The 15,079-nt window shown below is 44.8% G+C and overlaps 1 protein-coding gene across 6 annotated transcripts in view; it reads right to left on the bottom strand.

The window, feature by feature from the left end:
- Positions 1-795: 795 nt before the first annotated feature.
- The window catches only part of cadm1a (cell adhesion molecule 1a), a 187,649-nt gene continuing 173,365 nt past the window's right edge, over positions 796-15,079 (bottom strand). For all 6 annotated transcript variants that reach the window (XM_048983890.1, XM_048983889.1, XM_048983892.1 and 3 more), the window contains 2 exons: positions 5,640-5,768; positions 796-4,809 (listed from right to left, as the gene is read on the bottom strand). In XM_048983890.1, coding sequence (XP_048839847.1) covers positions 4,691-4,809; positions 5,640-5,768 — 248 coding nt within the window. In that variant the 3' untranslated portion in view covers positions 796-4,690. The remainder of the gene's footprint in view (positions 4,810-5,639; positions 5,769-15,079) is intronic.

The following is a 15,079-nucleotide window of genomic DNA, read 5'->3' as shown; positions in this document are numbered from 1 at the left end:
ATAACTTTTAACGAAAACAGAAACCCATAAGCTACTGCAGTCAATATTGTTAATTACAGGTTTATGCTACAGACCTATGGAATCACAAGATGTTCAGTGTTATCTTAAAGAGTTAAAGAATATAGCTAGAAATCCGCTCCACTAATAGTCACACCTTAGGGATTTTTAATCATCTCCAATCCTCTATTTCTTTGTTAATGCATCCAGTCATTTCAGTAATGAATGGAATCAAGCTACCACGAGTGAAAAACTTGCCACAAAGTAATGCCTTCTGACAAATATTTTTTTTAAAACTACAGATCCTTCAGAATTACGAAAGCAAGCATTAGGTTCAAAAATGGAAGTCGAACAAAGAATGAAGGCAAGTGGAACTCAAGCCAGAACTTCTTAAAGCACGCAACCCTAACAATACGATACTACTGCATATTGACAAGGCACCACATTCACAGCCTCTCTCTACAAGTTGCAGCTTCGGAAAAACAGGAAACGAGAGGCATCTCACCTGGCAGCTGACCTGTCAGCAATACATTTATGGTATTTGTTTGTCAAGGTGGTCAATCGTTTTCCATTAAATCCAGAATTTCTTTCTAGTGCTTTATTAAAAAAATAAATTTAAAAAAAACCCAAGGACCCGGTTTTCAAAGTATTCAAAAAGAACTCGCAAGTAGAGATTCCAACACGTTCAAGGACATGGAGGAAACATTCAACCTTGGGCAAAAACTCAATGAAGAGGACAAGAGGAACACTACATGAAAGCAACGTCCATAGAAAGATAAAACACAAATCAAACCACAGTTATTTTGAACATTAATATCTTTTTTTTTTATTAAGACAAGAACTCTTCAGTATTTTTTTGTAAAAATGTCTATTTATGAACCAATACAAAATGTGTATGGGGAACATATGGATATTTTCTTCATTAATACACAGTAACATTGCCAAGTACAGCAGAAAGACAAAATAATCAACCTAAAACAATGAGTGATGAAAGACCAAACTTCCTGGGAGTCACTGAAAACCATCAACAAACCTGTTGTGACATGTAGCATTTACTCTGATTGTAGCGCAACGAGTTTGTTCTTCCCTACATCTCTTAACAAGTTGAATATCCGTTCTCTGTGAACTAGGTCTATACAAAGAAATACTTAACACATCATATACAGTGCACTGTATATTAAGAAAATACATAAAACACGCACAGCTAAAATGCAAAATTTGCCATTTGTTTCTCGATCCTTATAAACAAAATTTACTTTTAATATATATATTTTTTTTCCAACATTGTGGGCTTAAAATTTTGCATTCTACCTGAGAGGCAAAACAAACCGCTCGATGGACATGACCTGTGGAAAGGTCGAAAATAAGAGAAAATGAATGGAAAAAAAACTCTTTTAGGAACACTGTAGCACTAATTGTAGTGTGAACAATGTAGGGTTGTTTTTTTTTAAAAAAAAGAACATGAATGAGTCCAGCTTTCGATGACGAAAATAGACAAAAAATAAATGAAAGAAAAACAACTGCAAACACCTCATTAAGATCTGTTGTATTCTTGTAGTGATAATGTCGAGGTGCTCCATTGTATAAACTCTGCAATAAAAGATATGGTCTCCCCTTTTTAAAACCTGGCCAAAGTGATTTTCAGGCCTTGACAGTGGTTATAGTTCAAAACCACACAACACACACCAGTAACTGGCTCGACATACCAAGTATAACAAAATATACACTGGCCCAATCTGTAACATCTACATCAATGAGTGAATCCATAAGTCTCATAATATCCACATACGTTTTAAAAATAAAAAATAAAAAATAAAAATGAACAAATATGTCCAAATAGCTGAGAATGTTGTCAGAGTATCCAGTTTAAATAGAAGCCGCCACACTTGACCAAAGCTAAATAATGCTCACTATTAAATACAAGTCACGTCATCTCAAATCTTAATTGAAAGTACTGTAACTTCATAGCTTCTACATGATTTGTTTCAGGCCACAAATGAAGAGAGAAAAACCAATATGTAGTTCCTACAATAGAACATATGCGTTTTTGTCACACCTAACCTCAACATTTCTTCTTTCCCATTTCTGATCCTCCCCAAGATCGACTGGGCTGCCCTCGAGCAACACGTCTACTGCTCGTCTACTTCGCTGCTTCGGTGGCTAACTCGTTTCAAAAAAGATGTACTGTACTTCGAAACCAAAGGTAGTTATGAAGACATTTCCTCTTACGCCTAAATCTTAGTGCAGCATTCACAGAAGCAGGGGGGCTATAGTCCCCACAGAATATTCTTGATTTGCTGACCATGTTAAAAAGCAGAGGAGCACAGCAAAGTAAAACATAATAATAATAAAAATAATAAATAAAAAATAAAAATAAGTGGAAAGCTGCCGAATTATTCATAACACAGGCTTTTCGAATTTTGCTCCGCTTTCCATTTCTACCCTCAAACAAACAGGAGGGAAAAAGAAACTCAATTCTGAAATGTCGCAGAACATAACAGGTCCGTGCGCACGCGTTCGACAGTTCGATACGCATTTCTGCCAGCGGTAAATAAACTTTTATGCAGCACAGTGAACGTGAGGCCATTAGGAGCGGCGATACCGCCCCATCTCTGACACAACTCCTATGTTTCTTCTACGTGTCACGCGTATGCGACGGGAATCTTAAAACACAATAAATGGCGTTTGTTCTTCCAAATTACACCCAGGAGCTTATTCTGTGATCGTTTCAGCATGGAGGGTGATGCTGGACACAGGTATTCCAGACTTTTAGCTGGTGGTACAAAAGAATATCGAACTGAGTACTGAGTATTGAGTTCAGAACAATCTAAAATGTTGAACAAAATGAGCTCCAGACACTGCAGTGAGCTATTTAAGATGTATGTTAAGGTCAGCTCTGCAGCCACTAATTATACAGATGAAACATTACGTCACACATGAAAAGGTATCATCCTCGCCATTCCTAACTTACAATACCAGACATATACTAACGTACAAAACCATGTGGCAGCAAATAAAGTATAAGAAAGAAAAAGGAAGAAAACAAGCTGTAATCACAACAGGTATTTCTGGAAATTTGAAATTCTGTTCTTTAGATATTCTTTTTTTAATAATGGCTAATTTAAAGCAACGGTATTTCTTTATTTTGTAAAGCATAAAATTCCAGAGGATATTCCTTCATACTGAACATAAAGACAGCTAGGGACTTCTAGTGTTTTACGTATTTTCATACTTAAATCTACTTAAAGGACTTTACGATGCATCACTCACTGTCCCGTCATTTTACTGCTTATGCAGACAATGGTTCAAACCTTTCAATCCATGCAAGGTAAATGTGACTAACATCCTTCATTCCAGGGGCTGGGATTTCTATCCCTCGAGGGGTCATCTAGTGCTTGACTACATTTGGTGAGTGTGTCTGTGTTGAGGGCAGGGGGAAGGATTTTCGAAGCCGAGTTTGAAGAAGTTAAGTCTGTCACCTGCAATAGAGGCAGAGTGAACGCTTTTAGCGGCAGCAGATGTTGGCCGGATTGAGCTGAGAGTTCGCAAGGCCTGGCTCAAACGAACAGTAAACGTCGGGGAACGGCGGCACAGACCGTCAGCGAATGTGCTTGGTGGAATGTTACCGCCACACGACCGAAAGAGGCGCTAAAATGGTAGCTAAATACAAAAAAACAAAAACGTAGAAAAATAACAAATAAATAAATAGAAATTAAGTTGTGGCACATCCATGGACATATAATTCTGATGTACTGGCATATCTCATTCGAAAAAAATAAGCTGAACAAATGGCAGAAGAAAATTAATTTAATCGATTGTTGAATAAAAGGAGCCAAAAAATAAAAACATACGCAATGCACATGACTGTTAAGGATCGACGGTCCTCTACTCCTTTCTTTACATGTGTTCGCCCCTAAAGAATTCAAGTTTGTTTTTTATGGGGAAAATGTTTGTCGATATTTTGACTTGACTATGTCTCTCACCTACAGTCTGATGACATCACAGGGAAGAAGCCTCGTAAGGAAAACTGAAAACCGCATGGTGACGGGAATTCTTGAGGGGTGGAAAAGATGGAAGGCAGCTTGTACTTACAAGGCCTACTCACAGTATAGAAGTGCGTTTTATATAACATTTTCGGTATGGTCATGTACGGGAAAGGGAGGAATGCTGATTCGCTGGGGATGGACGCACAGGGCCACTGTGCGATTTTACCCTCATAGAAAAGCCAATGAAATGTAGACAAAGGGAAAGCTGCGGGGAACGTGGGAGGACAGGGGGCGGTGGGAGGTGGCACTAGAAACTTAAAAATTATAAAAAAAGAAAGAAATTAAAAGAAATTCAGAACAAGGCACAGAATTGTCTGCAAAAATGGTCGAAAGTGAACAGAATTTGTACCAGCTGTTTTGGGAGGTGTCTAAATGTTGAAGCACGCTACAGTGATTTCTGGAAACGTCTCTCTCGCTCTCAACCCCCATCCCACCCCCCACCTCCCCGGGTCACATGGTCTAACAGATCTTCCCCTCTCATGCTGCGCAGATTGAACGACGTCCTTCTGTCCTCCAGAATCCTTTCCCCCCGCATCCAGCCCAAACCATCCTATTCTCAATCCCACCCTAACCCATCCCACCTTCTCCCACCCCCCACCCCTAAAAGCAGCCCTGGGCCCGACGAGGGGCACCGCAGGCCAGCGACGTTAGATGTAATACTCTTTCTTCTCATCCGAGTTGTTGTGACCCCCCTCGGCGTTAATGATGGCAGTGTCAGCGTCTGCGGCATCGTCCGCCCCTTTGGCTTCATGTGTAAAATAAGTACCTGTGGGGGGGGGGGGGGGGAGGAGGAGGCACACCAAGGTGGACCATTTAACTGTGAAGAAAGACCTCATATCCACCAAAAAAATGAATTCTGAGTATTACAGAAGTTATGGAGTTTCCAAGCTATTGTATCCTGACAGATATAATCTTTAGTGACGGTGGATTAATATATTGATAAAGGGACCCCCCCCCCACCAAGATTAGACCACCCACAAAAATTCTCTGCCTGTACATCAGCTCGCATCCAACGTCTCCAGTCAGGCTGAGGCAAGACCTCAGGCAATTACAAGCTCGGGTGCAATTCACAATTTAATCCTGAAACAGAGGCAAAAACATACAACATACTCACTCCCGCCCCCCCCCCCGCAGGAGGTGAGCGAAACGGGTGGCAACAGTGTACCAGACTTCTAAATTAACCTTGTCAAGTTCACCGTGCAGAAGAAATAAGCAAACCTCTTCAACTTCCATTTCCCGGAGGGATTAGATACCTTCCAACAGTCTTGGGCCAAATAATAAAGAACAACACCATCCGAGATTAAGTATGGAATGGCTGGGCCCAATTAAAAAACAAAAAAAAAAGAAGGACATCATTCACTAGGGTCATTCAACTTACCATGGCAGCAAGCAGAGTGACTTACAGCATTGGGCTTCAATAGAAGCTGCTTTCTGATAATGGAGAGTAATAGGATGCTTAAGGCACCCCCCAAAGAAAATAACGTCATTATAATTGCATTCTTATTTTTATCTTTTTCCCCTTAGCCTGCATAAACACGCTCATTTCAGCTATTTAGTATGTCCTCAAAAAACGAGAGAATCATCCTCCATATTTACCTTTGTGTCTTGCAAAATATCGACCCAGGATGATGAGGAAGCAGAGCATGGCGAAGACCACCACGGCCACGACACCCCCGATAACCGCGTGGTCCACGGAGGGGGACGTGCCTTCACCCGCCCTTGAGTCTGAAGTGGCGAGATAAGGGGGGGGGGGGCAAAGAAATCTACATTATTCAGAAGCTATTCAAGAACAAACACCTCATTTCAACACAATGGAAACCATATATCAACATATCCTATACGATTGGACCCAGAAACAGGCTTAATAACATGGATGGCGCTGCGTTTTGGGCTAGATTCTCTACATAAGTGACCCAATCATACAGATCAGATCATACATTTCCATACAAACGACTTGTGGAAATGAGGTAATACAGACACACACCAGCACACACACAGACATACTGCCTAATATGGTAAAGGCTCAGGTAGTCAAGCTCATTGGAAATACAAACTGGGGAATATCCTGTAAAATTCAGGATATGGATTTTGGATTCCAGGAGAACGTTTTTTTATACCTGATCAATATAAAATAGGCAGCTAAAACACCTTCCCTGTTTCCCCAAAAATTCTCTAGCCATTTATTCTAATTCACTAAGACCAGAACCTCCCCCGCCCACCCCAACACCTTTAGAATCTCAGAATCTGACTGATGCTAACGCCAGTCTTTCACTACTGGATTAAATTAGGTTTGACCTTTCAAAACGAATATTGATGGCAAAAGGAATTTGATGGGAATCTGAAACAGGAGTGTAAATGTCAGCCGGATGACAAATGACTCTCTAAAAACAGAATGTATCGTAATGATTGCCAAAATGTCATTAGTTACTGAAAATGACTGTCATGGAAAACTACTTCCTGTCATCCCCCGAACACTTGTGGTATATATCTATGGCTCGACTAATAACCTTTATTTTAAAAAATACATATAATGACCAGCTAAGGCTGCCAACTGTACATAGTTCAGGAAACACACACATATACATTTGTAATTATTTTGATGGTATGTAATGGAACTGTCAGTAAACAAATGTGCTGTTGGCATACCCTGGTTTTAACAAAAAATTAAACCAGCAATCTATTCAGACCTATATATGATTTATGAAATGCTACATGGAAGTTCTCAACTTCCATTCAATGCAACAAGTGTAGCTCTGATATATCTTCTCGCTACGCCACATAGTCAAAGCTGAAGGAATACATTTCACCCGCAAGACTAAAAGTGTAAGACTGAGGCAATTTTTAAGAAAGATTTATACCTGTCCAGTCAGGGAACAAGGCAGCCGTCTGACACCCCGAACCCCTAATGGTATGTGAAGCTTATTGATCAAGTGTAGGGATCCATGACAACCAAAGTTAATGGTGGCTTGACGAGTCGATTGGTTCTTGGCTGCATGAAGGAGGGACTAAATTTTTGATCGATATCTTAAGCTCGAGCGCGGAAATTAAAGCGTTTGGTGGGAGATGAGGAGGAGAAAATGAAGCGATGAGGGTTTACAGGAAACAAATATCAAGTCTAAGAGCCAAAATAAAGGGTTATATTCACAAGTGGGTGGCAAATTCATGAGGGATATAATAGTCAGCATTAGAAATCAGAACTGTACTTTAATACATAACCTCCATATAAAGGCTTTTTACCTTGTCATTCCTGGTCGGTGTTGAGTTTCACGGATTTATTACTGCTTTATGCATCCATCCCACTATATTCTCCCGGAGAAATTGATATTACAGCAAAGGTGGCACCGAGTAGCAAAGAAATTGCAATCTAAGCTTTCGTAATCCCATTCTCTGGGAGTGCACCACACTTCCTGATTTACAATTCACCATCCCTGGCCCTCATCTCTGAAGGTGGCGTGTTTCCTGGGGGGGCCTCACCCCAAAGAAACAAAGGAGGGTGGTGGTTGGGGGCCATATCTTATGTGAAATAAGGCAGGTAGAAAAAACAGGTATCATCCCTTTATCATAAGTGGAAGGGGAGGGGGGTGGAGAAACAGCCACATGTCCGGCTAAACAGGACCAAACGCTGCTTGATAAGCATAATAGGCTATTCTGACTCTAAATTTCCTTTCTGCGAAGGGCAGAATCAATTAAAGTCAGCTGAAACCCCTCCTGACACTCAATTTGCCGTTGTCAAACGTAAAGACGCGTTTTAACGCACTTAACGTGGTGAATCGTGCGGCTGCAGCTCAATATATATGGCAGACAGACAGGGTGAGGAGGTTTGGTTACTGTGTGGGTAGGTGTTAGACTGGTTAAGACACGTAACGTAAGCAATGTGTAAGGTGTCGTGATCGGTGGTGCCATATCCAGTGTTTTCAGCATCGGGGGGGGGGGGGGGGCTCCTAGGCATTTTCACGCATTACGGTGCCTGGAGTTTACAGAGGATGGTGCAATGTATTAAAAAAAAAAAAAAAAAAAACATATATATATATATATATATATATATATATATATATATATATATATGTGAAATGGGCAAAAAAAACTCTTTTTTAATGAAAGAGGTCAAATGCGAATGGCCAGACTCGTTAAAGCTAACAGGAAGGACACAGGTACACAAATAACAGCTCAGTACAATGGCGGTGTGCAGAATGGCTTCTCGGAACACAAAACTCATTTACCCTTGAAGCTTTTAATGGAAAAGTGGATCCCACTCAGTAATAAGTAAGGAAGGCCAAAGGATATGGCTGCAGCCAAAGCATGTGTGTGTGTGTGTGTGTGTGTGTGTGTGTGTGTGTGCGTGTGCAGCTTTCTACAGCAATGTTTCTCAACCCAGTCCTCAGTAAACCCCCCCCCCCAGCAGTCCACATTTTTGCTCCCTACCAGTTCCCTGTGCACCTGCCCCAGGTACTCCGTGCTCTTGATTGGCTGGGAGCTGGGAGGGAGTGAAAATGCGGAATATCTGTTGGTCCACAAGGACTGGGTTGAGAAACATTGTTCGCTAAGAATGACAGTTTGGCTGGGAATTAATTTAGAATTTGCAGGGTAGGAGTGACCGGGGGCCCCGGGGCCAGCTCCTTGACACAGCCCCCGCACCCTCCTCTGGTTAGCCGCTCCCACTGCGTGTACTTGATAATAATTAACGCAACTTGACAAAGGGACCTAGCCGAGGAAAGGCCTGTCGCTTCCCATCCTTATCCATGCTCCCTCGTGTGTCCTCACCCTCCAGGCTGCGCCCCCCCCTACACAGAGGCACAAGCGTGACAGCGCATACCAGTAGTGTCCTGCAGCATTCGAAAATGGCGTCCGCAGAACACATCGCTGGCTTAAAAATCGCGACTTGATAAAATTGTTAAATCGACACATTTACGCGCACCATGTAAATCGGGAGCCAGATGGTACAGAAATCTGTTATACTCCAAACAAGCAAACTACGATCTAATTCCGTCAGTCCGCCTCAGGAACATTTCACGTTTCAGAGGAATTTGCCACCTTAATTAAAATGAAAAGTACTCCAGTTTAAACTGGAAAAAAATGAAAAATGATTCAATATTATGCATTGCACTTTGTTTGTAGATGAGTCATTACCTACAGTAAAAACCTCTATTCAGTATTTACAGCTGAAAGGCAAGATTACCACACCGTTCACACTATGACATAATGTGAAAAGCGATCTTGAATTTATTGGTGATCCAAGACAACGTTTCTATTGATTTATGCTTTTTTCCAAAGGTGCTGGACGCCTCTTACAGCCTCTCTGCGGTTTTTGCGAGACGTTTATGGCTGTCATTTAGCATCAGGAGTCAACGATGAAACTGGCCTGTTGAGGCAAAAGCCAAGTTTGGGGTAGGAGAGTCCTGCACTCACTTGAGAATGAGTTCGAGAAGCGAGACAGTCAGCTCCTACCATGGACTTACTGAACAGATTTGCCTTAAACCCTATTCAGGTGCTTCGGACGTGTCACCTAGCAGGATGCTAACTGCTCCCCTATTTTAACTGTTTTTTTTTTCCAATTACAGCCTTGAATCTAGCCACCTTCTGCTTTTATACTCCTGATAGGGAGCTGTGGCCTTGCTTGTACCCTCACTGTTCCGCTGTACCCATCACACGTGTACGTTACCATGCTTTTAAATGCGGGTACAATTCGAACTGCTGCTAGCAGGTCCGTAGGCCATCCGACGGCTGAATCCTAACAGCCTGTTCTCAGGTTCTGCTGTGCGATCTGCTTACCAGGACAGTGAGAGGTGGTGTGCTCCGCTTCTGAGAGGCCAAACGGCTCCAGGAAAACGTACGACTGGTAATTTAAGTCAAGAAATCGTTCATGACGGTGAACGGCCAATGAAAGATTGCCAACTTTGCTCAGCGGGCTGGATTCCAGACAAGTCTGCATACATATGTACACGCACTTACATGTATGTAACATGTATGTTTTAATAGGATTTACAAAACTATTCCAACGCTTTTGATCTAGCTAATTTTAGGAATAATGTACATTTTATGTAAGATTTTTGCGTGAGAGTCTGAAAGTGCGAGTGTCACGGCAGATGCGTGAGAGCTGGCAACCCTGCCAGTGGTTCATTCCTGATCCAAAGCTAATTGTCAGAAGAAAAAAAAACCTGCTTTAACGTTGGATAAAAATGCATACCGGATGAAAAACCGGTCAGAGGAAGGAAATTGTGATAAAATGAAAGTTAAAAATTTCACAATGTCTCATTGACTGTGCTACATAGGTGAGATAAACTAAACAGACATAAAAGATAAGGAACTCAAAGAGCATGTACATGCATACACACACACACACACACACACATACATATACACACACAGAGACACACACGCACACACACACATATACATACATATACATACATATACACACACAGAGACACACACGCACACGCACACACACACACATATATACATACATATACACACACACACACATATATATATACATACATATACACACACAGAGACACACACACACACACACACACACACACACACACACACACACACACAGAGCTAGCATTTTACTTGAGTGTTTGAAGGCTAGATAAGGACAGAAAGAGAAAGGAAGAATGAAAGAAAGGAAGAATGAAAGAAAGGCGGGGGGAATCACAGCAAACCACACAAAATGAAACAGACCTTGGGGTTCGAATGAAATTGCAACGAGAAAACAGTGAGGATAGACAAGGGAAGGCATTTCTCGGGTGGGGGCAGGGAGACTCTGTGGGACACGGCCAGCGCTGTCATTCCGAGTTACTTCAGAACAGGTTTTCCCTGATAGAGTTCATGACTGCAGCCCCTTGTGAGTCGCTGAGGACAATCGAGTCGACAAAGACGTCCCGGACCTCGATCCCGGAGCCTGCCACTTTCCCATAAGCCCTTGCATGCGGCTGACGCCTTCTTCAGAATGCGGTGCGAGCGCACGTACAGCGCAACCTCCTCATAAACACTATTGTTTTCTTTTACAGTATGATAATCACAAGGCAGCAGTGTAAATGGATGCTCTCCGCAGATTCCCTCATTGCTCGTGGGGGGGGGGGGGGGGGGGGGGTGACAACCGGCACACTCTCTTCTGCTTAGGACTGAAGACTATCATTTCCCAATTTGCCGTGTCACGCTCCTCCCAGCAGGGCACGTACGAGACCGGAGGGTAAAAAAAAAAAAAAAAAAAGGAAAAAAAACATGGTACATACAAGTACAACACATGCAGCCCAGGGGCATATACAGGGGTGGGGCCACAGGGTCCTAGCTGAAAGCTGATTGGATCCCTCCCTTGTCACTCACTGATACAAAACATATCATTGGGCAAAGATTATCTTGCCCCCTCCGTATATATTATGCCCCCTCTTATGCTGCCCACCTTATGAAACTATCCTAGAACAGCCCCTAATGTAGGCCACCCTTCATCCTGAGAGAGTGTCTTCGCTGTCTGCTCCATACAAAGCCACATGTTGCTGTGCTCTTTCAAGGTCCGTGAAAGCTGACGTGTCGCGGCGATAATTGCGGGGCACGGATTCCAAAAGCGACGCCGGCGACGTGCTAAACTGCTGCCCTCTTCGCTGTGCTGCCACGACTCTCTCACTCTTACGACAGCATTCTCTTCACGCTGCCCACGGGGTTCCTACCCAGATGCCAGAGGCTGTAATTAAGACCGGACCCAAGCACACTGCTTACGTTCCTTGAACAAAAAACTGAAATGAAAAGCATCTAAATAAAAATTCCTAATTTGTGTGTGACACATTATAGATTTAATAGGGGACCCTCATGATGTCTCTTTTGAACAATTCCTATTCATCCATGAGCATGAGAGAGGACAAAATGTGGATTTTCTGCGCAGTCTTTGGGAGATCCCGCCCCTGGCTTAACCCTTATCACTCTTCGACATTCAGAGTCAATTACTTCAGTTGCTGGGGATAAAGCTGCTGTTGTTTTTGTGGCGTGAGACTCAAGCCACCACCGCTGACCTTTTGGTGACCTTCTGAGCTGGAGCTCAGGCAGATGCAATCCCTCGGGTGGACAATTAACATGGTGATTCTCTGCTCTTTCACAACTCGCCTCCTCGGAGTGAAGCATCAGTCTCCACACTGGCATTTTTGTACTGGCATGACCACAGGTGCTCAGCTGCACCTTACTGGCTGCACCATGACGCACCTGCTCCTGGTCTAAACCACGTGAAATTCACTTCTGGGGCAGTCTAACCCACATCAATCCTGTTCCTGGGGGAGTCTAAAACATGCCACACCCACTTCTGGGGCAGTGTAGGCTAAACCACATCACATCTGCTCCTAGATTGGTCTAATATGCATCACACCCCCATCTGGGGCAGTCTAAACCACATCCAATCTGCTCCTGAGGCAGTCAAAACCGCATCACACCCGCTCCCCGGGGAGTCTAAACCACGTCACATCCACCCCTGGGGCAGTCTAAACCACATCGCACCCACCCCTGGGGCAGTCTAAACCACGTCGCACCCACCCCTGGGGCAGTCTAAACCATGTCAGAGTCACTCCTGGGGCAGTCTAAACCATGTCAGACTCACTCCTGGGGCAGTCTAAACCATGTCAGACTCACTCCAGTGGCTAGCTAAACTGTGTCACAACCAATCCTGGGGCAGTCTAAACCACATCACACCCACCCCTGGGGCAGTCTAAACCATGTCAGAGTCACTCCTGGGGCAGTCTAAACCATGTCAGACTCACTCCTGGGGCAGTCTAAACCATGTCAGAGTCACTCCTGGGGCAGTCTAAACCATGTCAGACTCACTCCAGTGGCTAGCTAAACTGTGTCACAACCAATCCTGGGGCAGTCTAAACCACATCACACCCGCTGCAGTGGCTGGCTTAACTGTGTCACACTCGCTCTTGGGACAGTCTAAACCACGTCACACCCACTCACGGGGTAGTCTAATCTGCGTCACTCCCGCTCCAGTGGCTAAACCACGTCACATTAAAATCTGGCAGCGCCCAGACATTTGGACCAGAAGCGCCATCCTGAACCCAGCTAATCCGGCAAATTCTTTGGCAGCCCTAGGACGATGGCGGGAAATCAGTGACTGTCGCGACATTCTGACCACGAGAGAGGGCAGGAGGTGCCGTCCAACTGGCGACGCCAACAAGCACCATGGCAAAGGATGAAGCTTCACATTTATGGATGTTAGGACACGTGTCTAGAAACGAAGCCGTACGGGGCGGGACTTTGCGGGCTCGGTACCGATGCCGGGCACCAGTTAGCATGCGCGAGCGGCACTGGTCTCCCGCGTGGGCTGAACACGGGCTCCCCATCAAAGCGGAACCCCCATTAGAGGGAGACGAGGGAGGCATGCCATTGTTAAGTTTTAACACACCGTGATTAGGCCCAATTAGGCCGCCACATGTGGAGCCGGGGCCCCCGCGTCAGGCAGTCTCGCCGGAGAGCTCCCCCCGGCCCGGCGCTGCTGCCGCCGATCCTCTCATCTCGCCCGCCAGCTGCCCTTCCTAGCCGCCAACAGAAAGGGGGCCGGCTCTCACAGCTCCATCTCTCGGCACGGCCTCGGATCCCCAAGCCTCTCAGCATGATGCAACCGCATGCAATGGCACACCGGCGCGTCAACTCTGACAGACAGCACCGCGAGCCTCCCGCTCCGAGATGTTTACTGCCGTATTTTGATAATGAAGGCGGACTTTATTTTTCTGCGCCATTCCATTCCGCTTTTTTTTTTGCCCCTAGTTTTCCTGTTACTTCTGGGAAGGTTTGTTGTTTTCCTGGACCCCCCCCCCCCCCCCCCCCACCCACAGAAAGCCTTCTCCAACCTTTACTATGCATAGTTTACTAAAAGCCATTAACGATGTGATAAGACCAGACAACTGGCCCGCAGAATTGAGTCGGAGGCCCACATACCAGGGGATGTGCAGCAGGCGCAGACAAACCTGTCCAAAGAAGTGAATTTCCAGTGTTAAAGTCTGTAAAGACACCTGCCGGGGGTAAAATTGCCTGGGATTGGTGCATGGGTGGGAGGGCGTTGGCATATGGATGAAAATGGGCGAGAGAGAGAGCCTGGTGTTCTCTGGAAAAATCTCATCTGGCGAGGTGGCGGGGGCCGTGTGACCGCAAGTGGACAGATATGACGCGTTCGCCGAAGTGTGACCAGCGTCGGGGGGCGGGGGTGGGGGTGGGTTGTCACAACAGCCTGCACTGCACAGTGGTGCTGGGGCGGGTGCTGGCTTTGAAGGGATATGTTAAGGACCGATTGATCTCAGAGACAGGGAATCTTTTAATTAGATTTTCTATTCGTCTAATTAGGCAGTGATGGTGGTCAACCCAAGGGGGGGTGGGGGGGGGGGCAATGCCACAAGACCTGACCTGGAGCCGCATCACAGGACGAGTGACAAGGCCCCTCGAACCCAAGCTGTGTTAAAGGACTATTTAACCTCTGTAGCCCATTTAATCTTTGCCTCATTCATGCATAATGCATTGCTCCTTTTTCGCAAAAGCAACTTCATTTGTGTTTGAAGTGTCAGGCTTTGTATTTGCGAACCTTCGGGGGTGGTGGGGGGCAGCGGTTTGTATCACCGTACAGATAAGCCGCTGCTGTAATACGGAAATCAGGGATATTTCTGGTTTCTGGGATGATATTCAAAGGATTGTAACAAATCAAGTTAATAGTGAGTAGACACTTCTGTGACATGAGCGTCTTTAATGCCACCCGTGACTGTGTTTCAGTAAATCGGGGTGTATTTAATGGGTGGAGCTTTGCTGATCGGCACGTATGGACCTAAACCGGAATCCCAACGGCACATAATGACACGTCTCAGGCAAGTGAATACGGCGTCATTCATATACAAACAGTAAATCCATATGCAAACATAAAGGGTCCTTCTCGGTGCATTTAGGTGTCCCTGTCGGAGGCCTGCACAAACAGCCACGGGGGCCACGTTTGCTCTGCTCATCGATCTGATGGCTGAGTGAGGCGGCAGCTATGGAGCAAGGTTTTCGACACCGGGGGCCGCAGG

Source organism: Brienomyrus brachyistius, chromosome 18, assembly GCF_023856365.1.
Source record: "Brienomyrus brachyistius isolate T26 chromosome 18, BBRACH_0.4, whole genome shotgun sequence".
Taxonomy (NCBI): Eukaryota; Metazoa; Chordata; class Actinopteri; order Osteoglossiformes; family Mormyridae; genus Brienomyrus; species Brienomyrus brachyistius.
The sequence above is the reverse complement of the archived record's forward strand: the minus strand, read 5'-3'. Positions and strand labels throughout refer to the sequence as shown.